Here is a 23320-nt window from a genome sequence, read left to right as displayed (position 1 = left end):
TATATCAGCTGAACTTCAGCAGAGGAGGTAATGCTTCCTTGAATTTTCTGTTATTTTTACTTCAAATTTGACTCGGTGTCATCAGTTAGGGTCATAAAACAAGCCTGCTCTGCGGGTCGTCTCAGGTATCCTCTAATTTGTTTTGGTAAGACCATAAATTTCTGCAGCATCTGAGGATGATTCTGGGCCCATAGAAAGCTCCACTGACGAGCCAAAAAGCTGAGCTGGAACAAAACGACTAAAGCACAGTGTAAAGTAAGCACAGCCAACATGATGACACCAAGAATACAGTTAAAGTGTAATGAGCAGAGGTGAGAAATGCTGCAGAGCTGAGCTGTAAAGTGCAGAAAACGCTGAATGGATCCTCTTGAGGGGCTTTTGCTCAATCTATAATGTGGCTAATTTCCCGTGAAGGAACACTGCTACTTGATCAACCCTCACTCCGCTCACGCAAACGCCTCAGCCACAGTGCGGCGTGGTTAGGTGTGGCGCCTGTCTGTCAAAGGCTGCATAAACAGAAGCCCGACTTCCCCTCGTCAACCAACCAACATCTGTTTAGCATCAGCCCCTCCGCTCTGATCGGCCCCTTCCCCTGTCACTTTCCAAAGAGTTTCCCTCGCTCTCTCCTGCTCTTTGTCTCTTTTCAAAGTGCTTTGGATGAAATGATTGGCAACACTGACAGTGAGACAGATACAGATACTGTTGATGTGTTACTGATGTGCATAATTAAAATTAGCTGCTCCAAATTCCAATATCAAGTACAAACATAGTTCTTGTTGATTAAAGGGACACGTTGGGAGATGTTGGATGGGAAAACCAAGATTAGGAATTGGGAAAGAGTCTGGGTCAAGATGAAACTGGATATGATAATTGGCCAATAGAAGCTCAGATAGTCGTGGACCTCCTCAGGTGCTGCAGAAGCAAAGCTTGCTCATCCTTGTCAGACTGCCTCAAGTAGTCCAGGTGGAAACTATGTAATTGATAGTCTGATATCGAATATGAGACAACGTCTAACAACAGGGCAAAATTATTAACAACAAACCAGACCGGACTGACTAGAAGTGGAAGAAATAAGGAAGAAATTTTCACTTGTGTCACGGCCAGTTCATTGCATCCACTAGGTTAATCCTTTCTTTGAGAACCAAAATACATCCAAAAAGTAGAATTTTCCATCTTGTTTTATACAAAATCAGCCATTGCAGTGTTTCATTATGCATTACGTAATACATTACATCCCTTTTTCTAATCCATGTTAGCTGCAGCTTAAACAGAGGAAGTGTTTGGCAGAAGCTGGTGAGTTGTTAGCGCGACTGGCTTGTGCCTGTTCTCCACTCGGAGCTTTGATACAGTTCGACTTTCAGAGATTCAGCATCACAAAAATCCATGAAAATGAACAGCAGCATGTGCATCATTGATGTCATTGTAGTATAAACTGTTAAGTTGTGTTTTGCAGAGTCAAAGTCCTGATGTGCTGTAATGTAAGGTGTAATGTTGACACCTGTGACTCTCTTTCATCCTCTTTGTTCCTTTGCTGCGTCTCTTTACCGTCTGTCATCTGCTGATTTATTTTTCTCCAGTTTCTGATGTCTTCCCTCTCTCTTTTGTCTCCCTAACCTCTCTCATCCTTTCTGTCTCTCACTGGCGTACTTTCTCTCCGACAGCAGCCTCTCTATTTTCCCTCTGCTCCTCTGGGTTGCCAGGTCCAGGTTTCCTTTTCATTTCTGTCATCGCCAGTCCCCCTCCCTCTGCAAGTACACCTGGCTGAATATTGGCCCCCAGATGATAATAAAACCCAGCAACCTCCAGGCTTGTAAAGTCTGGGCACAGACGCACTGCAGACTTCTACCCCCTGTGTGCTAACTGTTTCCTCGATTCCCATCCTGTCTGGAAACATTGATAGCAGCATGGACACACTGTGTATTTGTTTTTATTTCTAAAAGCTGCATTCCTCCACTGCTCCTCCCTGACGCGTGTTTTCAGAGATTTAAAACTGAGGCTGGGAGCAAAGGTGACAGGGACAATACAATAGAAGATGGAAAGTAGAAAAAATATTTGTGTGCGTGAGAAACAGTAGAAAGTGTAATGTACTGGCTGCACAGTATTAACATTTTCACAACTTGCAGTCCTTAAATCCAATTTGAACTTATTGCTTTGTCAAGCCCTTACAACAGTAGCATTTTTGGACTGAATTCAGTTTATTTTAGTGGAGTTGTTGCGATCAGTGGATCCAGATTCTTTTGCATAGATTCCAGCCTCCACACATGAGCACATATTAGCACTGCTGAATAATTTCAGACTTTCCTGATGGTGCTTAACTTTGAGCAAATGCTAAATTGGAAAACGCACATGTCTGATGATGCCTTCACCCGCTCGTCCACACAGGTAGCTCTGTGGAAGTGATCAAATAGCGATGTCAGATCCGATGTATTTCATTCCTCAGCTAGTTTTTCAGCTCCCCCCTGTGAGATTTGCGCCATGAACAGCTTTGCCACTGTTCCCAACAGGCATGAATGGCCCGCTCTGTCGAAGCCACAGAGCAGAGGAGGAGCCCAAACAGACGGGAGGTTATTTGAGCGTTGGACATATCTTAATGTTTGGAAAGATAATCTGCGGGGATTTGGATTCCTGACGGTGGCAAGGTGTTGATGTTTGGGCTGGGCCGGGCCGTAGGTGCTGCTGGAGGAAGAACATCAGATAACCCAAACTGCTGAAACTCACCCTAGATGATGAACAGGCTCCCTTTTGTATCTGAAGTAATCCATATTCCCCGACACTCCTCAGTTTGGGGCAGGTAGGCAGATGAAGAATATCCTGCTCACTGGAGGCATTTGTTACACGAATGTCCTCGGCTCAATGAGGCTACTGTGTGAGGCTGCACAGCTTTACAGTCGTTGAGGTTTTCGGTACAATTAGGCAGTATAGTGCTCGGTGCAGTTTCGCTAACATGTGTTAAGTGAAGGTTCATTAACTGCGAGTTGGTAAGAGCTTGATTTGATTGTTTTTACTTAAAAATGAATATTCTTCAAGACAGATGAATTGAGAGATAATAGATGTTGCAGTTGATGAGTCTGCAGAACTGTGACTGACTTTTTCAGAATTCTCTTCCCACAATAAGGTTTTTTTATGGTCTGCATTTTTTTAGAGTGGCGTTATGTTTACATTCAGAAAGTCCTCACAATAGTAGTTTCGATTGTTGATGGGATTCACAGGGAAACAATGCAACTGTGTTACACAGAGTTACTGTTTGTAATTTTATTGCATTATCATCAGTCACTGTTGCTTCACATTAAAAGCATTCGACTGGTGAAGCACATTGGCTTTTATTGTGCTAGAGGAGCTAGAGGAAACTCAAAGACAAAATCATTGACATCTGGGTGAAACATAATCGTTGATCAAAAATGCATCTACGAATGAATCATTAGTGCTGTTGCCAAAATCAACTGGAACTGCTTGAGGATAAAGAGTGTGTCGAGGGTTAGGCAACTAAAACAAGACTGTGGTTACTTTAATTGCAGATCTGTGACAGTCTCCTGTGTCAAAGTTGGACTCGCTTCATGCCCATCCATTATATCAACCTCCACACCCTTGCTCTCTGTCTCACTGATGGGCAGGCTGCTTTCTGCAATGACGTGAACGCTGGCGTTGTCTGTAAATCATCCAATTGTCCTACATAGACATAATTCCCTGGGATAGTGGGCTGAGATCGACATAGATAGATATGAAATAGATAGATAGTATATGTTGTGATAGCTTGACAGGTGACATCTGGGAAGGAGAGTTGGGGGTCATGAACTTGTCTCTGCCTATTCCTCATCTAAATCTATATTCTGTCTTCTCAAGAATCAACAATTTCCTTTATGGATTCATCAAATCATCATGAAACAGGAAACAGTGGTTCTGTTGTACACATCTGCAGCATGATACAAACGTCTGTCCCTCACACTCAGATCTGAGCAGCTTTTTCCCACGTGAAAAATAACATATTAACCCTAGTAGCTGCCCTGTCCTTTGATAATAGGCAGAGCTATCGGTGGAGCTATCAGGGTCTGAGGATATGAGAGCCTGATGGCTGGGCTGATATTCTGACACCAGGTCATTGGGGATGTGAGTAACGATCTCTGAATGAAAGATCATCAGCACAGAGCCTCAAAACATGCTGATAAGACTAATGAATTTAACCAAGGCTGACTGATAGCAGAGGCAGATTTCTACAAATCTGCACACAGAGACAATTAGTCATTCTGATTAGTTACCTCACTGCTGTAGGATCACTGTCATTATGGATTTTATGGCATATGACTTTCATCGATGCCAATGTTTACATCTTCGCTAATGATGTAAGTTTAAACTTTGCGGTGTTGGGTGGCAGGAGTATTTGGCAGAAAACCCAGCTGTATCTTTGGCAGGAGGCCAAGACCAACAGTCATATCAGATGTGGTATCTCCCACACCCTGAAAAGCCACTGTCATAATTCATTCTCAAGCGTGCCATAAAAAATACACCCAGAAAGAAATCTTACATTCTGTTGGCATAACCTTTGGCTTGCAGTGGTCCGTGTGGGAGCTTGACTTTCCGTCAAACCTGCAGCTCAGGCTTTGCAGTTGCTTTTACAGTCCCAGAGGCCGCGCCGACATGTCATCAGCCTGCGTGAAATCCATGGAAAGCAGAGATAGGTTGGTGCGGCGGGTTGGGGGATGCAGGGATGGAGAGGGTAGAGGTTGTGACCTTGTCTTTGGCAGGGTCTTACTCCCAGAGCGCACTGCAGGAGCTGCAGGCCTCGACAAGGTGTCTTATCTGCAACGCCAGCCTCTGATCCACAGACGCATCAAGGTGATGGAGGGGGCTCATCGCGGCAAGGACTTCAAGGAATGCATGCCGACCGGTCACAGTTTTATCTAGCTTTAGGTTTATTTAGCTTTTCCAGTCAGCTCCTGAAAGGCCTGTATAAGAACCAGACGCTTCTCTAGGATGTGGTTCCATCCCTCCTAATCTTCAAGAATGTGTGAAAGAGCAGAGCGTGCTGGTGAAGGTCGGATGGATGAAAAACGCATCTTATGTTTTATTACTGAAAATCTGGACCATTCATCTCAGACAGATTGCACTGGGATTGTGTGTCTGTCTGACTGTTTGCATGTTTATGTGGCCTGAAGTGTGTTGTTTTTTGACTGTTCCCCTTCCCGCTCCCTCATTGCCAAAACAGCGGGGAGGGGAAGGCACAATGCTCAGATTTTAAAAATTTTATAAAGGCACACGAGCAGTTGGAGGGGGCTGGATGTGGGACTGGAGCCGTGCACAAGGCGGGGAGGCTCTTCCCTCAGCAGCTATCAAACGCCCTCACACACATGAGTAAACATAGCCGGATAAACATGACAGAGAAGCTGCGGTCACAGGGCAGGAATATCAGCAAACACATTACCTGCCAGGTTAACCCCAGCTAAACCCCTGCTCAGATCATCACAGGAGAAATCAATAAAGTGTCTGATATGTGCTTTTAATGAAATATCCAGAACTTCTTCTGCAGCTAAACATGCACCGTGCCTTAAATCTAACACCTAGAAATGGATTTCCAATATTCTACATCCAGTTTCAGAGGCACGACGTGTATTTACTCCCACGCAGCTGAAAATATTTCTTCTTGGCGATCACATCTGCAGGGTGTTGCAGGCCTTTTTTTTTTTTTTTGACATGGAAATGAGGACGTTTAAAGACACAGAATACAAGAAGCGAAATATTGGGAATCTCTCACCTTAATGTGAAAATGACACGTAGCAGTGGATCAGAAACCCAGCTAATTCAGCTTCAGTCACCACAGAGGCTCCTGAAGGTCTGCTCTGTGAGTGCCGGTCTTCTTGCTGTCAAAAACATTATATTAGCATTTGTTTAAAACCTCTTTGTGATTTAGTTTACTTTGGAGGTGATTACGCACTCCTTATGAGCTTACAGCTCTTAGGACATTTTAACCTCTGTAAGGAATTGCAGTTGCAGGAGTACTGGTCCTGAGAAATATGCCTCCGATAAAGTCTCAGGTCAGTAAATTCATCCCCCCCCAGTCTACACGTGAGCACCTGGGCCTCGTGGGAACGGTGCAGCTTTCACTCACGCCGTAAAACCGTCAGAAATGATGCCTGGCTGAAGATATAACACGCGGCGTTTCATACATGAGTCATGCTTTAAATCTCCGCTTTAAATACCCCCCCCCCCCCCCCCCCCCCCCCGACCCCCCAGTTTCACATGACAACAAGCATGCTGCATTCTCTGCATTCCTTCATGTGTGCTGGGGATTATTTCAGTGCCCTGTCATTAGCTGAGGTCTACACACGATGACAACACAGACTCAGGCAGCTTTACTTCACGTCTGATGTGGCCTGTAAATATTTCCCCTGACACGGGGCTTTCATGAAGAAGGTTCCCCTTTGTGCAGCAGCCGTAATCATTATGGGATCGTGTTGCTAATAGTCTTTCAGAGACAGACTGTTTTTTTTGGCTGCTAGAGAAAAAGGTCACACATTGAAGTTGATCAGACGGCAGATGTTGGTTTCTTGCTTATTTTGCTTTTGTTTGTTTTTGTGCAGAATTGTTCAGATGCATTTTGTCATTAACAATACACCACACCTTCCTGCTTCTACTGAACAACATGCATCTGATCTTTTTTCTGCAAAGCATATTTCAGAGCAACCAGATTCACCCAGTTAGGAGGAATTTAAAAGAGCTACATGGATGTGATCAGTGGCCACAGTTTTTGCTATTGATTAACTACTGATGGAGGCAACAGTAGATTTAACTTTGGGAGCGTAGCTGAGCACTAATGGCCTTTCAGTCTGGGTGTGAGTGGCATTCTGGCTCCGTGCTGTGGCACTTTGAGACTAGCAGATGGCTTCAGGGCACTGCAGTTAGACACTGTAATTGGTTGCTTTCCAAACATGAAAGATTTGTCACACTGGTTAAGTCAGAAATTAACCATGACAATGATGGATAAAGAGATGATGAATAGATTCGGAGTTTATGTTTTTTTTTCGTTGTCATTTTTTGCAGAAAAACTGCAGAAATTGGAAAATACGGCCCCACGCTGTTCAGCATCGATCTGTTGTTGCACTTTGGCGTCGGCCCTATTTGCCTAATGGTCACCCAGAGTGCCCTTGACTGGCAACTCGGCAGGACGCCTGGGCCTTTGCCATGTTCTACTGGCATCAGGTCAAGATGGTGGTGATGTGAGTCTTCGAGTGGGAGGCTCAGATGTGGGATTAAGTGCGATAATTTGCTTCAGAAGCAGGAGCGAGGAGACAAAACAACTGCACTTACTGTATTTAGACCAGCCACTTGGACTCCTGAACATCTGGCCTGTTGCACGTTTGCTCTCAAGGCCACAGGTTAAAAAAAACCCATGCAGTGATAGCAGAAGTAGTTTAGGTCTGGTCGGGCCCCCAAGGGCGGGTCATAGGGAGGTCAGGACAGTCCCAACCAGACTCCAGGCAAATTATCAAGTGTTTAGTGTCTGTGAAACACTCTAATCTTATATGCCTGAAAAATCAGTGAAGGGTTGTGAATACACAAGACGATGTGTGGACTATGTTGGAGGCTGTTGCTGTTTTTGGTTGCATTATATGGGATTCAGTTTCACAGTTATATGGGTTACAATAAACCCATTTAGATACAGACCAAAGGGTTCTCAAAAAAGTAAAAATAACGACTGTATTTTCTTTATAATTTCTTGTGGTTTGTATTTCAGCAGCATCAGTTTGAGTCTCACAGACAAGTTTATTTTTGCCAGTAATTAATTAGAGAAGTGAGATAACAACAGTGGCAAAGAAAAATAGACGCCTTGGGGGAGAGAGTATGAAAAAAACCAAGCCTTTAAGGGTAATTTATGATCAAAACAGAAAGAAATGGCTCACAAACACCACTTTTTTTTCTCATAGACTGAGATCCCTGGCCCAGTGACCTCTTCATGGGAATCCCCAGTATTTAATCACACTGCGAGCACATGATCAGAGTATCTGGAAATCAATGGAGAGCATCTGTCCCACTGAGATAAACGTTTACCCAGGAGATGCGTCATGAGCTGTCAAGCTAACCTCTAATTAATTAGTCTTAAACCTCGACCGCACTGATTTGACAGCATCTAGTCACAACTGGCCGTGTGTTATGTACTGCAGGTAGACATCGGATGTCTGAAAACCCACATGGTTGAAGTATGGTGCCTGTGCAGCCTGTTTCTTACAGTTGCCCCCCCCCCAACCTTCTGCTTTATGTAGTCGGACCACTAAGAGGCAAATCATTAGGCCAAAGCCAAGAAATCCTGACATCTGTTATTTCCATTCTGCTCTTAGCCTTAGCTCATTTCGTCCGCGCTGTATTTCAGTAGCGCACGTTTTGCGAGTGTGGGCTATTCCCAGCTGACGTTACACAGCTGGGCTCGCTTCTGGGCCAGCCGTTAGAAGTTACCCAGAGGTGCTTCTGGACTTACACACAGAGAGGAGAGAGAGTGAGAAAGAGAGACTTAACTGATTAATTGCACCTTTTGTAAGTAAAGTGCTTTTTCCTTTAGAAAAGTGCTGCTACTCCGGTTTGCTGTTCTTCACATAAACAATCCAGTCATGACTTCCATCAGCATCTCACGCATACATTTGATCAGTAAATATTGTTATTTGGCTCTGTCGATAATGTTTAGGATGAAGCTGAAATAAACCTGCATCTCCAGTGAGCTGATACTCAGAGCGCCCTGTTTGCACACTGACTCCATTGTTTACTTTTGGCTTTTCTCATCCCTTCTTGGCAGGAATACATGGACGCCAACAAATGCATCGACGAGCTCCTCAAACAGCTCGAGGAGGAGCGGCGAAATGTCCGAAGGTAAGAGGCTCTCAAGACTTCTGGGCAGATGTTTTATTGCCTAAGAATATCAGCAGCTGTCTGCAATCCATTCCCAACCAGAGGCAGCAGAACAATGTTGTTTGGTTTCGAGCGCGACACAAGCTTTGTACGCTGTTCTTGAGAAATGCTTTTTGTGTTGGAAGCCCACTAAAAAGTGGCAGACAAAGGGGAGACTCTGGGCTCAGTGTGGGGTTGACTGGGGGCATTTCTCATGGAGGTCCTTTGGAGTGGATTTGCCTCAGACAATGGGAATGAAGAGCTTATGGAGATGCCAATCTAATGACCTTGTCCCCTCCATGCTCCTATCATCCTAGCCCTTCCAGTGATGCACCGCCCCCACAGAAAAGAGAGACAATTTTTTAAACTTCACCCTCTTTTGTACAGGCCCTCTCTCCATCTCAATGGAGCTGTATTCCCCTGGCTCAAAGTAATTTTCCCCCTGAGTGAGCAGAGAGGGGCTGGGGGTTGGACACAGGGGGTTTGGGGTCTCGGGGTGGGTGGCTGGGGGGATGGATGACCACTGACCATCCCCTTTACTAGGCCAGGGCAGCCCCTTAATAAAGGAAGTGATGTGTAAAGGAATGACCCTCCCGTCTAAGGCATCCACACCCCTCTTTATAGGACAGGGAAGTCATCTTCAGGGACACCCGCAGTGACCTAACAGCCACTTAGAAAGACCCAAATGTCTTTGTGGGGACTGAACTGTGTTTAGGCCAGAGGACCAGGTGGTTTAAAAGCCATGAACTTGGATCAGAGCAGCTGTCGTAACCACGATCGGAAATGTTATTGATTTTGCATTTGGTAAATAACTTACCATGGTGTTCTGCTCTATTAACATTACAGACCAGTCTAATGGGTTTTTCATTTGCGAGATGAATCCAAAACACTGTCTCTGTCCAGTCCAGTGCTGTCTTTTCTTTTATTTCCTACGAGGAACTGTGGTGTAAAGATGTTGTGGTGTCTTTTGTCATTTGTGTGAATTAGAGTGTTGCACTGTTTGTCTTTATTTGCTGTGCCTGTGTGTTTGTGTAGAGCGTGTTTTTCAGTACAACAAAGTTGTAGTGGAGGAATGAAACTAAACCAGTCAGTCTGAACTGTTAACTTCTGGACGAGACAGGAGGCTAATACAGGAAATAACTGATCCTCCAATGTGTCTCCGCCTTTTAGACCTGTGAGTACTATTTGATTTAAGGTCACAATATTATTAATATAGTTATAGCAAAACTGCAACTATCTAGACGCTGTAAAAAAAACTGTCTATGTTCAGCTAGCACCATGCTTTGAAAATTCTACGTTTTTGAAACTCATAGACTACAAAACCACCAGGAAGGTGGTGTTTATTCTCAATGCTTTTCCAGTGTTGTTCAATTCAGAGCGGCGACAGTGATAAATGACCTCACAAAGGCTTTTGTTGAGTTAAAACATAGACCGCGAGTTGGAAAAAAACGCCTCCTTCCCCTTATTAGGCAGCATCTCACGACACCATAGATGTTTCCCTCCACCCCTCAGAATATGGGGCCCATCAATCCGTCAAAAGGAGAAAGAGAGGCTCTTACATTCCTCTAGTTCTCTGCATCCCTGCGTCATGACCCACTGACCCACTGCATTCATGTGTCTCATTGTGCCATATTATAGGATAGTTTCACACTGGTGAAGTACACAGATTGGACAATTATGACTTCTTTTTAAGCCAGACTACATTTCTGAGTCAGAGAGGTATATCAAATATCCCTGTCCAATGGCAATGTGACACCGTCTCCTATTTGTTGTGGTTAGAACTTTTTTTCTTGGAAGGGAGACTCTGAGACTTCTCTAAATCGCTAAATTTCTGGTGGTGCTTTGGAACCATGAAGAGGAAGATGGGAAGAAACTCTTGTTTGGAAGTGAGTATATGGGTCAAAAGCAGATATGTGAGCTGTGCTACAAGAGGTGGTTTAAGAAGCTTTTCCAGTCATTCTGATGTGTTTTGTCCCATTTTTCTTGCCAAGTCATATACAGAGAAGCAAGGTCCAGATTTCTGATTACGTATGTGCCGTGTTCCGTGCGTCAGAAGCATCTGCTGTATCCTCAACATCTTAGAGCCCCATGCGTGCACGCACAAACACTCACACACGCAGGCTCTCGCGCTCCAGTGCAGCATCATTGCTCGATGGAGCACAAAACCCCAGTGGGATGCTGGCTGGGCTTTCCTGCACCCTCTATTCATTGTGACCACGTCCTTGACAGACGGAAACAAAAGCTCCACGGCACAGTGTCAACATCAGATGGAGCAAATCCAAATTTGGCAACATCAGAAACAGCATACAGTAGGAAGCAGACCTGGGGTTTCCAGTTATCCATCATTCGTTTGCCTCTGCGCTCTCATTAAATATGATCAAATGTCTTTCTTAAGCTTTACAATATCATTAGTGGTGGCCCTGAAATGCTGCTGACAAACAGTTGGATGTGTTGGGGAAAATGTTGAGTGAGTTTATTAAAGACCGCTGAGTGACAGACATGGAGGAAGGACATATGGATGCTCTGCAGCGCTAAAAAGCATGACGGGCGGGGAGTGAGTTTGCATGACCTCTTTCTGACAAGCTGCTGTGTCAAGGCACCGTGACTGTGTAATCTTCCCTGTGGATTAAAACAATGTAGATTAGATTTTTTTCCCCTCTCTATCTCTGCTTCCACCAATTTTCCCACTCTTGATTTGTCACTGCTGCCGAGCTGGTGTTTGTCTGTCCCCTGAATCTTCATGTGACCTTGTTTTTAGTGGGTCAAACATGGCAGAGCTGGCCAGCGTTGGGTCACGCTGCTCGAACCTGGCCTCACCTGCCACTTTCTCTCTGCCGGAGCAGATGGTGTTTGTCTGTGACCCTTTCCACACCTTGGAGGACTGGGAGGGGACAGGGAGGGTTGGAGGAGGGTGGCCAGCAGGCAGGGGGGGCCCCCCGTTCAGAGCGACCGGGAGGTGGGGAGGTGTGTAAGGGGGATGTGGGGGTGGGGGGGTGGGCAGGGGACTCAGCTGGAGATCCAGGAGGCTTAGGACAGGTTGCGTGGAGCAGGCGGTTGCAGCTGCAGCTCAAGCCAAAAGCACATTAGCGACGACATCTGCTGATCAATAAGCTATTTGTCATGTTCATAGAGATGGTGCTTGGAAGGCGGCAGAGATAGAAAGTGGAGGTCAGATCAGATGTGTGCTGAGCTGAGGGATTATAGGTAACTAGACTGTCTTTGTGTGAGTGAATTTGCCTGTGGGTCGAGCTGAGAACTGACCAGTTCTGTCCCGTAACTGCTCAACATCTCTGCCCATTTGTCCTTGTCTCATCAGGCGAGGAGAGGTTTGAGTTTGACTGAAGCTGTTGTGTTTTTGAAGTGAAGTTTTATTTTTAAATGTCCGTCCTTAATCAGTATAAATCCCTCAGTATCATTTGGATTAGCTTTTTCAGAATTCTCCTAATTGTTTCAGCTGCTGAGAAAGCCGAGTTTTTAAGCCTCTAATCACTTTTTTATTTGTTTCCATTGAAGTTAAAGAACTCAAAAGTGGCTCAGAACCACTTTGAGTGACTTTGAGCGTTCCCTAAATTTGTCACTCAGGGAACACTAGTGGAAGAAAATGTCCTTGCACTCAGAGGGCGGCAAGGTTAAGCAAAAGAGAAAGAAATATGTGAGTGTGTACACAGGAGAGAAAAAGACCACAGGAGCGCAAAGCTGGGAAACAGCTTTGCAAATCTGGACCTTACTGATGTTACTACAAGCCATATCTGGCCTCAAAGACGCCTGTGTGCTGCCGGCGGTCTGAGCAAGATGAAAGGCTGTAATCCTCAGCTGAAGTATGTGGCGAGGCCTGTTCTGTCGATGAGGAGGTGGATAGGGTTCAGCCTCCCGCAAACGCCCAAAGGGATCTGCCGTCTCGGTTGGGTGAGAGCCATGCATTTTACAACTTTAATTGGATAAGTTGACCAGTCTAATGCAATAATTTGATCACACTAAGCTCCAAAGAGATCTAATATGCTCCCAAAGTATATTTGTGTGCCCTCTGAAGTGAATGACTTAGCCTAATCCATCCATTAGACGTCACTTTACGGCCCAGGAGACCAGGCTCTAAAATATCTCAAAGGAACCATCAGTGGGTAAATAAATCAGTCCATTAAAACTTCATTGAAACCTTCAGGCACTGGTGGAATTTGGTGCTTTGATCATTTAAAATCATTTTTTGCAATAAGAGCAGCTTGATAAGAAAAAAAAACATGAAGAAATGAGGCTACAATGGGAGGGAATCATGCCAAAAGGGCGTCCCCTTCATGTGTGCTGTCTGTAATTAGCAAAAAGCTGTTCGCATCTATCAGAGCTTGTTGGATTGTTAGCACGTAGCAGGTCTGGTCTCGTGTTGATCTTCAGCATACGTGTCAGTGAGGACTAAACTGCGAACATGATGAACTCCCTGAGGCAATCGGTTAAGGAGGTGACACTGCTGGCGCCCTATGACACAACTTTATTTATCCCAGATAGGATTGACTAAGTCCGTCTGGCCGGGGACGCACTCGTCTCCCCAGTCCTGTAAATGCCAAAACACTCCAGCCCTGATTCATGAGCAAACTCCAGGCCTGGCTGAAATACATGCATCAGTTTTATTGAGCTTATGAGAGGAGGAGGTTAATCGAATGGGTTAATGAAGCCTTTTATAGATGCTCCCTCAAGGTCGTTCCATAGCTGGTCACAGTGCTGCATTCCCATGCACGCTGGGTAAGAATGCTTAAGTAGTGATATGCTACGCCTGCACCACCTGCACTGCCTCCCTCTCCACATATCATTCACCATAAGCCTTTAAGTTTCTTTTCTGATGCATTCAAGGTTAAGTGTAAAGCTCAGCAGCTGCCTACTGCACTCAGTCTAGAAAGAAAAAACATCTACACTTAACATAATGGATCTATGCTGCTGCTGCAGACATACAGTAGTGTTGCAATAAACAAGTGTTGTTGTTTCCAGCTGGGATGTAGAGGTTTCACAACATGGATATGCAGCGTTTTATAGGACTTGTGACATGTATTCTTGGCATTTATGTTGAATAGGCTATTATCTGCATTCCTCGAAGCAATTAGCTGCATTTAAGGCCTCACTCTTTTCCAGTGGGGTCTTGCATAATGGTTAATTACCACTGTTGTTTGTCTAAGCAGGTCTCAGACTGAATGTCTTGTGCTGTAAAGTATGCACTGATTCAGAATATTAAATGTTTTATCTGATTTCAGTCACTCTGGTGTTGTCAGTTGTAGCTTTGATTAAATGAAGGCTCGCCCAGGTCTATTAACTTCAGTTGAGATCCTCCATTGTGCAATGAAAAGATTTTTTTTTTTATCATGATAAGCTTTGGGGAAATGTGCTACGACTCCTTTTGTGCTCATGAGAGCGTGCAGATATTTTGACTTACATGGGTGCTGCAAAGCGCTCCGGAAAACATCCTCGCTTTGAGATAAGAACAGCGATGGACCCTGTGTGTTTTTTTTTTTTTTTTTATTGTTGATAGATCCTGTGTGGTTTGGATTGTTGATAGATCCCGTGTGGTTTTGGCTAGTGGAAGTCACAGTGGTTGCATCCACGCTATTTCCCTCCAGCTCAGGGCTCTTTGGAAAACATCCTCTATCTCTCTGAGGAAACAGGAAAGGGTGAAAATTTGTGAAGTGCACAGCACTTGAGTCTTCAGGGGGCGTGTCCTGTGAGTCTGTTGTTTCTTTAAGTAAATGAAACAAAGTGCCAATGGAAACCAGTTTAATTCAAGAATATAGTGGAATATACTACTAGTTATAACACCCCAGCTGCAGAAAATAAAAAAAAGTCATCTTGTTTAGGAAGACTTAAATACTGTCATAAAATGTTGCATTTAAACATCAATTACCTATCAGCACATTGATTTTGACACATTATAGGTCCTGAAGTCACTCCTATTGGCCAGCTCACCACTCAGTTTTATATTGTGTGCCACTGAGCCACAAGTCTGATTCTGGGGAATCTGAACACTTATTTTTACAGTAAGTGTGTACAGCAGGTCTAAATCAGCATGGCAGAAAAATGTGCAACATTTCATAGAAAAAAGGAAAAAAAGTTACAGGAAACAACAGCATATTGAGACTGTGAAAATGTGGCACCATTACTAAGTGTACCACTGGTACGAGATAGAGGATACACTGAGATTACCTCATAATAGTCTCATTTGTTTACTGTAATCACACAAGAAATGCTGAAGTAATTGTTCTGAAGATTTACTTGACATTAACTAAAGATTAACTCCATCGGTGTTAATCCTGCTCATTCCAGTCCGGGTGACTTGCAGCATTTCCCGACTTCCACCAAGAGGAAAATCTGGCCTGCTGATGATGTCTGGCTGGACCACCATCCCGCCCGTCGTTCCGCCCCCATCCCCCTGCCTAATGAAACATGACGGAGGTGCATTATCGCTTTCATTGTATTACACACTTCATTCTGCCACACAGAAGTTGAATAACATGCACTCACACACACACACACACACACTCACACACACATCGTGCAGTGTGACCTGTGATGTCACCTGTCATGTGATTTGCATCTGTCTGGGCGTTTGACGTTGTGAGCTGTGTAGATCCTGAGCAGGCTTGTGTTGAGTAAACAAACACGCTGCCTGTCTGCAGCTTGGCATTTCCTTTACTCGTCCTGATACAGAAAACACCCCCCACCCCCACCTTCCCAAAAAGAGTCTAGCCATGTTGACAGCTAAATATCTCCTGGATGGATTGTAGTCACCCATACTACCTCTGATGTGTTTCCAAATGATTTCCGACCCTTTACTTTTCCTCGGTGATATCAGACATTAAATAGCTGTTCTCAGAAGCATGTCTAAGCTCAAACACTGTGTACATGCTAATCGTCTTTAGGGAGGGAAGGAAACAAAGTTTTTCTTCTCCTCCTCCTGTGTGATTAATGTCTGACTCGGAACACACACCTAGATGGCGGAATCGACCGGTCGGGGAAAGAGCTCGAGTGACGCACGCTGGCCTCCCCGCAACTGCCTCTGGTCCCTCATCTGTGATCACGCTGCAGGGGATTAATGTCACGGAGGCAAAGTGTGGCTGATGGCTGGAGCCCTGGACGATGCCCTGACAGGATGTTTGTACATGAACGTAAACTTTTGATAAACCTCTTCTTCACCTTGGTATTTCCATTTCACACAGCTACAGAATATTTCATCACATTTTAAAGGGAAATACTTTAATATTTATTCCACTACAATTATTTTATTACTGGAGTTTGAGATTTCACATTCAAAACATATGATGAGCTCATAAAATATGATAAACTTGAATGCATTAAACAATCCAACAGCATAAAGTAGCTGAATTTAGCTCCATCTGGACAAGCTACAACATTAACATGCTGCCTACATGTTAATGCATCCATAATGTAACACTCTGAAAGGAGCAGTTCTTCAGAATTATTACATTTAGTCCATCTTCAGACCCAGGACAGCACTGTGATGAAATAGGAACCATGAAATACATTTTGAATAATATATCCATGAGTTTAAAGGGTCATTATACTAAAATACAGCACTTCATAAAGGTACGAGGGATCATTTTCTGAGCAGTTTTTACAACAGTCATTTTTTCCCTGAATTTTTGTTGATTTCAAACCTTAGATTCATGCTACAAAGTCATTTACGGGAACTGTGTTCTTGTCTTTATTTGCTGTTTCATTGCATCGTGGCAAAAATTGAGCCAAGCTGAACTTTTTTGCGGGACGACCCTGAATCTTTTGCCAGAGCCTCTGCATCAGTAGTAAAGTAAGTGTTGCTGGTGATACTTTTATTACTAAAGTGAAACTTTGAATTTAACTCGAACTACAACTTTCAGTAGACATTTGTGTTGAACTCAGGATGTGATGTACTTCAGTGCATGAACGTGGTAAAACCACAGAAACTCTGATTTGAGTATTTTTACATTGTTGAACTGCAGCTTTCACCTCAGCAAAGGGTCTGAACACCACTGAATAACCAGCAGCATCCCTTTAAGCCAGGCCACTCAACACTGCAGTTCAGAGGTGCTCACACTCACATGTTTCCTTTGTATGTGCACAAACATGCACTTCACACACACACAACCACAACCACGTGCATCCCTTTCCCCCCCAGACCACCCTGCACCCCATTACAAATCCATATCGACCCGCCGTCCCTCCAGCCACTGTCCCAGCACCATCCTGTCTCCTTCCCTACACCCCCCTCCTCTCTGTGGAATGCTAACCTAGCCTGAGTGTGTGCATGCGTGTGTGTGTGTGTGTGTGTGTGTGCACGTGTGTGCGACAGTGGTGGAGCCAGACTGGCTGTGTGGGCGGCCGAGTGTTTCCAAACAGTGGAATCTGTCATTGACACCCCTGGCAGAGCAATAAGCAGCGCCTTAATGAGCTCAGCAGATCACTCAGCGCACAGAGTGGACACACGCACACACACACACACACACACACACACACACACACACACACACACACACTAATGCACACACTCAGACGTACATGAATATTACCAATACAGACACACCATCACATATACAGTGTAATAAATGGACAAAATTATGGTTGAGAGAACCTATATACACCCAAGCATGTATGAACAGTGACATGTACACATACCATATGAGCACACACACACACACACATACACATACACATACACACACACACATTGTATATACTCTATCAAATACATAGGCATCACCCCATACATGCACAACATACACAAATATGAGGCTTTATTTTCACATGACAAACCCAGACATTGCATTTATAGTTGCAAACTCACACACACACACACACACACACACACACACACACACACACAGACACACACTTACAGCACCATGAAAACATACACACACCCCGAAATGCTCATTACTTAGTTAAAATGAAATAAAACAAAGCGAAACAAACAAACATGGCCTGTTCACTCACAATGGGAAAGAGGGGCATTCTGGGAAATAAGTGTATAACTGTTTGTACCATCAAGCTCTGCCGTCTGTTTGTCGCTCTGCAGACTAGAGCCATCGCTCAACGAGTGGCCGCTCGCCGCTGATCAAATTAGAATGGAACACTGCCTTCAATATTTCTTGATTACAGCACATATGTATGTGTTAGTGCTGACTCAGCCGTCCATTTGTCTTTTCACCCAAATGGGACAATAGTGTCTAATTGGTGACCACCTGCTCTTAGAATCAAATCATGCTTCCTCTGTATTCAGATTTCCCTGCCACACAGCTGCGCGTATGATAAACACAATTACCCCCCTGCATGACATTTCGCTCAAATACGCAATAATCAGGCATCATGAATCTTTCGGAGTTTTATGATGACAAATGGGAGCGTGTCAGCCGGCTTTACGAGACATCTGATAATGAGAAGGTGACAAGACGTGTCAGTTTTTTATGATCACTGTCGGGTGATGCCTGATCTCCCACTGTGAAATAATACCATGTGGGGACAACTCATCCCTGCATGTTTATCTCCTTCCCTCATCTTTAAGTTATCCAGCAACCCCCCCCCCCCCCCCCCCCCCTTCCCATTCCGTTCTCCTGCAAACTAATTTTCTCACATGGTTAGTGTCATTTAGGACATTAGTGACAGTGAATGTGGGGCAAAGTGGCAGCGATGGCCCCGGCTCTAAGTCAGCCCCGTCCTTTCTTTCCCCTCTTTAACTGAGCGCTCCTGTCACTGGGACCCTTTTAATTCCCCCTTTCACCCCTCGGGTGCCCGCCCCCTCTCGCACTGGTCCTATTGGGGAGCAGACAATAGAGGATGTCCCCCCTCCTCTTCTCTTCTCCCTCAGCCCTTGCAGGCGTCCTGCCTGGTTGAGGCTGTGGGCTCCAGGCTGCAGTTTGTCACAGCCATTCAGCTGAGACTGATTGTGATTGCGGCAGATGGGCTGGAGCCTGCTCCGTCACTCGGCCCAGGCAGACCCAAGCACTTCTCCCTCTCTTTCTTTCTCAGCCTTTTTTTTTTCTCTGGCTTTCACTTTCTGTCCTTCGCTCTCTTGATCTCGATCTCTTCCTCGCTTGTCCCTATCTGCCTTTTGTCACTGGCTTCTCTTTCTTTCTCTGCGTTGCTGTCCACACGCTCTGTTTTCCCCGTCCACACTAAAACAGGCAGCCAGTGTTTTCAGATGGAGAGACAGTTTTCAAAAAGCTCAATTTTTTGGGTGTCAAAAACGGTGGCTTAGTGTGGATGAAGCGCCATAATGGAGAGACAAAGGTGCGTTTTTAACATTTTGCCAGTTTAGGGCTGAAGCGTTTGTCAGACCACTGGCCAGCATCTGAAACCACTTCTTCCTTTTTCCTTCCAGCACTGGTGTGGGGACATTTGTGTCTGACAATTTATGTCAAAACCGTCAAGCATGCCCACTGCACACCAGGTTTGAAGGGCTTGAAATTTTCTGAAAGATTTCTATCATTAATTTTCCACATAATGATGAGTGTACATCCGAGTGCAAGATTATGAATGCTTTCAAGGAGATGCTGTGCAAAAACATGCATCGTTATCTCTAATTGTTTGCCTCATCATGTCCTTTTGCCCCCCTCCCTCCCCCCCTTAAAGTTAGGACAATCAGAACTTTTCTCAGTTTTTCTGTTTCTTCTTCAGTTGTCCCTCTCTGTCTTTTTGTCACCTTCTCTGCCTCTTTTTTTTTTCTAAAAGAGTCCAGTTAGTGGAACATCACATGCCGGCTGCTGCTTGCCTGTTCACATCCCCTTGCTGGAGTTAAACCCCCCTCAACATTGTTGTCCCCCCCCAAAAAACTCCTCCTCCTCCGTACAACCCCCCACCCGAACTTAGCTTCTCCTCCCCTGAGGAAAGAGCCTCCTTCAGAGAGGCAGGAGAGCAGCCCTTTCCCCGAACACATGTTAAACGTCCCGCAAGCCTGAGGAGGAGGGACGCAGTCAGAGAGCTAGAGAGAATGAGAGAGAAAGAGATAGAAGCAGAGACAGACTGAGGAGGGAAATATTCTGGGGAAACATAAAGCCAGGAGGCGGTGTGGGCGGGGGGGAGCCACACAGCGCCGTGTGTGTGAAGAGGAGCCTCCGAGCGTGTGTGTTAGTGAGAGAAAGCCGAGCACAGAGGGAGAGTGGACGTAGCGTGAAGGAAGAGAGGAGCGGAGGGGAGCAGCATCGGGAGAGTCAGCGCATGTTGCCAGATTGAGAGAGACAGGGAGGGTAGAGGACGGGAGCAACAAGGAGTAGGAGGAAGGGAAGCAAGGATTTTGAGGGCATAGAAGAGAGGAGAGAGGAGGGGAGGAGAGGCAGTTAGGTCTCAGTCAAGTAGAGCGGCAGGCAGGGAGCAGCGGAGAGCCGGCAGTGCTGCATTGTGGATGTAAACTTTATCATCTGCGGGATCAGTGGGTAGCAGCTGCAGAGCAGGAGGGAAGCGTGCTGGTGGATTACCATGTGTGTCCTCTGAACGCACCAGGATGCTGCATCTCCACCAGGGTAAGAACCGGACAGCCATCATACATGACAGCATCCATGACATCACATCGCTTTAATGCATGTACAAGTGCACGGTTTCACTGGGATTGTGCTTGTTTGGGGAACTGCTCTATGTGCCATACTTCTCCGCTGTCAGAAGAAGACATGCACGCTCAGCTTTCGCCTGTGCCCAATTCAAGGAGTCTTAACAATTGTTCCCCTGGCTGCTCCTCCATCAGCCGCCTTTACATTGTCCTGAGCTGCAATTTTCCTAATAATCCCCAGAGGAGGGAGCATATTCCATAGAGCAGCGTTGTACACATGTGCAGGGGATGATCTCTGATTTGCGCTGAGCCTGATCAGCCAGTTTCAGGGGCAATCGCGTGTCCTGTTGCTAGTGGCAACAGCATGGGGCCGGGTCGCTGCGACTTGATTCTGATTGATAACAGAGGGAAAAGGATACCCGTCGTTTAAGCAGTGGTAAAACAATCCAGCATTGCAGGGGATTTGTATGTGCAGGAATGCATGTTTCCCCTCCCTCTGCTCCTTTTCTTTCCTTACACTCTCTCTCAGGCAGATTAAGATTTTCTATCCAGCACACTAATCCCACACTGAAACGCCTGGTGTTGAATTAAGTGCAGATACAGCTAAGTGGTGGAGAATATGGATTGAGGGGTTATGGTCTCTCTGTTATGGTCAGCTTCTCCGCAGCTCCTTGTTAATCAAGTGCTGCAGTGCCGGTGTCCATATGTCAAAGTTACGGCAGGTCAGGGGTCTCTCCTCATAGTCGGCCATATTTACAGTACACACACACAGAGGCTAGGCTGTTTGCAGCTAACGCACAAAGGATGCCAGTTGTAGGGTTCTGGACACTGGCTCGATATTTTTAGCTGGATTTGTTGTCTCTAAAAACAGAAGTGCAAGGGAACATGAAAATGAGAGCATGGGAGAGTATGGACGGTATCATCACTCTCTTGCTGGTGTTGTCAACATGCCAGAGAGAAATGCCATTCTCTGGGAGAACGTGGGTGCTTCCCATCATGAGAGCAAAAAATAGCATCTGCCATGTAGTGGATGCTTTATAGCTGGAGACGCCAATGAACTAAGCGAGGGACAGTCAAGTAGGAAGAGAAATGACTGGGCTGAATTTAATCCAAGATGTTTCACAGTAGCTCTTCAGTTCTGGAGGTGCTCAGGAATATTACAAGCTAAACACTGATGTGGCTTCAAACAAAGTCACACAAAATACTTGTACACCACTGTTGAGCTGATGCTTTGGTCAGTAAGAACTCCGACCTGAGGGAAATGCACACCATGCACCATCACCCCGGGCACTAAATGCACAATTTTCTTGCATTTAATCTTGAATCAGTAATCTCCTCTACAGACTTCAGTCACGCTGACACCAGACAGCGAATCCAGCCCAACCAGGGCAGACGTCTCTCAAATATTTATTTCAGCTTGAATGTTTTTGCAGTCACCATTACATTTGGCCCAGTATCTATATGGGCAGTGTCAATTTAAAGTCTTTATTTAGAGCAGAGCAGCAGCCGGTGATATCATCCCGCCACTGGGGCAGATGTGTTGCTGCACCGGGCAGTTTGAGCCTGCTGCCCTCTGCCTCTGAAACCCACCTGGGGATTACTTGATAAGAGGATTGCCAAGTGGAGGGATTTGATTTTATAGAATTAAAACTGTAATTCTCTCCATCCCAACCACAGCGCAGCCATTTCTCTACATTATTATTTTTCTCCCTGCTGCCATGTTCTTGTTTGACCAACACGTTCCATTACTCCATCACGTGTCCTACAGTTAAAGCACTTTTCATGTAAAAGTCACGCGACAGGGCACATTTGGTCTGTGTTTAAGCAGAATGGCAGAAATCTGTCCTGGCCTAGATGCTGTTGTAGAGATGGACATGAAAATGTTCCAACAGAAAGTGTCTCCTGGGTTATTTTGGATGCCGGATGAGGTGCCAGTTGTTATTAGAGCGATAATCGTTACTCAAAACACCAGCCTGGAAAAGAATCTGACGAATAACACAGTCAACAAAATTAAGACCACTCCACAGATCATACTGACGTGTGCTTTTGTGTTTCCTTCCACCCCTCCGAGTCTTGTCCATCACTTTGCCTCTCACTCCTCCACATCCGATTTTCCCAACTTTTCCTCCTCCCCTTTCGTCTCCTCCCTGTATGTGGCGCTCTGTATTCAGTGACCCTCAGCTAGCATATTGGGCTCAGGTCAAACTGAATTACTGAGGAATGTTCCCCAGTTCAATGGCCGACACAGTGGGCCTCAGCATGGGAGCACTTCCCCTTCATTGACAGCCAGGGGACTTTCATTTTGAAGGAGGAGGGAGCTCCTTCCAGACAACTTTTCCCATGTAATTCCCCCAGTCTGTGCAGTGCAGGTCTGGCACCGTGGAGCCGTGAGCCAAAGCAGCCGCTTTAATGATGTGTACGTGTGAGGCACATCTCAGGATCTCGCCAGCCTAACCCTTTTTGAGACACTCTGCCTCTGTGACTGCAGGCCATCCAGCTCAATTAAGGGTGCTTTGAATGCATTCCTCCCCTCAGCCTGCTCTACATTTATCTTCTCCCATGAACAGCACGTGGGAACTCTAAATACAGTCAGAGTCCCGCGCAGCTCTCTTGGGCTGGTATGAACCTGCTTTTGCGCATCCATCATCTGAAAAACCCAAAGTAGCTCAATAAAAGGAGTTTGAGATTTTACCAGGCTGCATGTTTTTGATGCACAGAAGCAGAAGACATTGGATTCCAGCTGAAGTCTCATTCTTTGTGTTTCACTGAATGTTAACAAGTTGAAAATCCAGAAACTTGGGACTATCAGATGTCTCCTCTCGGTGTCTGCTGTTGGCTTAACTTAGAGTAATGTCACTCAGGAAAAACATAAAGTTTAATGGACTGACACAATTTATAAGCAATAAAAGGCTTTTATTTGCGAGCTATCAGTGGCTCATTGCTTGC

At 45.3% G+C, this 23320-nt stretch overlaps 1 protein-coding gene across 3 annotated transcripts in view; it reads left to right on the top strand.

Annotated features, from left to right (window-relative positions):
- The window catches only part of LOC139609578 (nck-associated protein 5-like), a 125526-nt gene that overhangs the window by 30615 nt on the left and 71591 nt on the right, over positions 1-23320 (top strand). For 2 of the 3 annotated variants that reach the window (XM_071464333.1, XM_071464338.1), the window contains exon 3: positions 8777-8850. In XM_071464333.1, coding sequence (XP_071320434.1) covers positions 8777-8850 — 74 coding nt within the window. Of the gene's footprint in view, positions 1-8776; positions 8851-19790; positions 20352-23320 lie in introns of those variants that run through there. The other variant, XM_071464337.1, reaches the window with a different exon arrangement.

The sequence above is a fragment of the Trachinotus anak genome, unplaced genomic scaffold (assembly GCF_046630095.1).
Source record: "Trachinotus anak isolate AG129_WGS33_773 ecotype Australia unplaced genomic scaffold, CSIRO_AGI_Tana_v1 ptg000026l, whole genome shotgun sequence".
NCBI classification, from domain to species: domain Eukaryota; kingdom Metazoa; phylum Chordata; class Actinopteri; order Carangiformes; family Carangidae; genus Trachinotus; species Trachinotus anak.
This window is presented reverse-complemented; position numbering and strand designations above follow the sequence as displayed.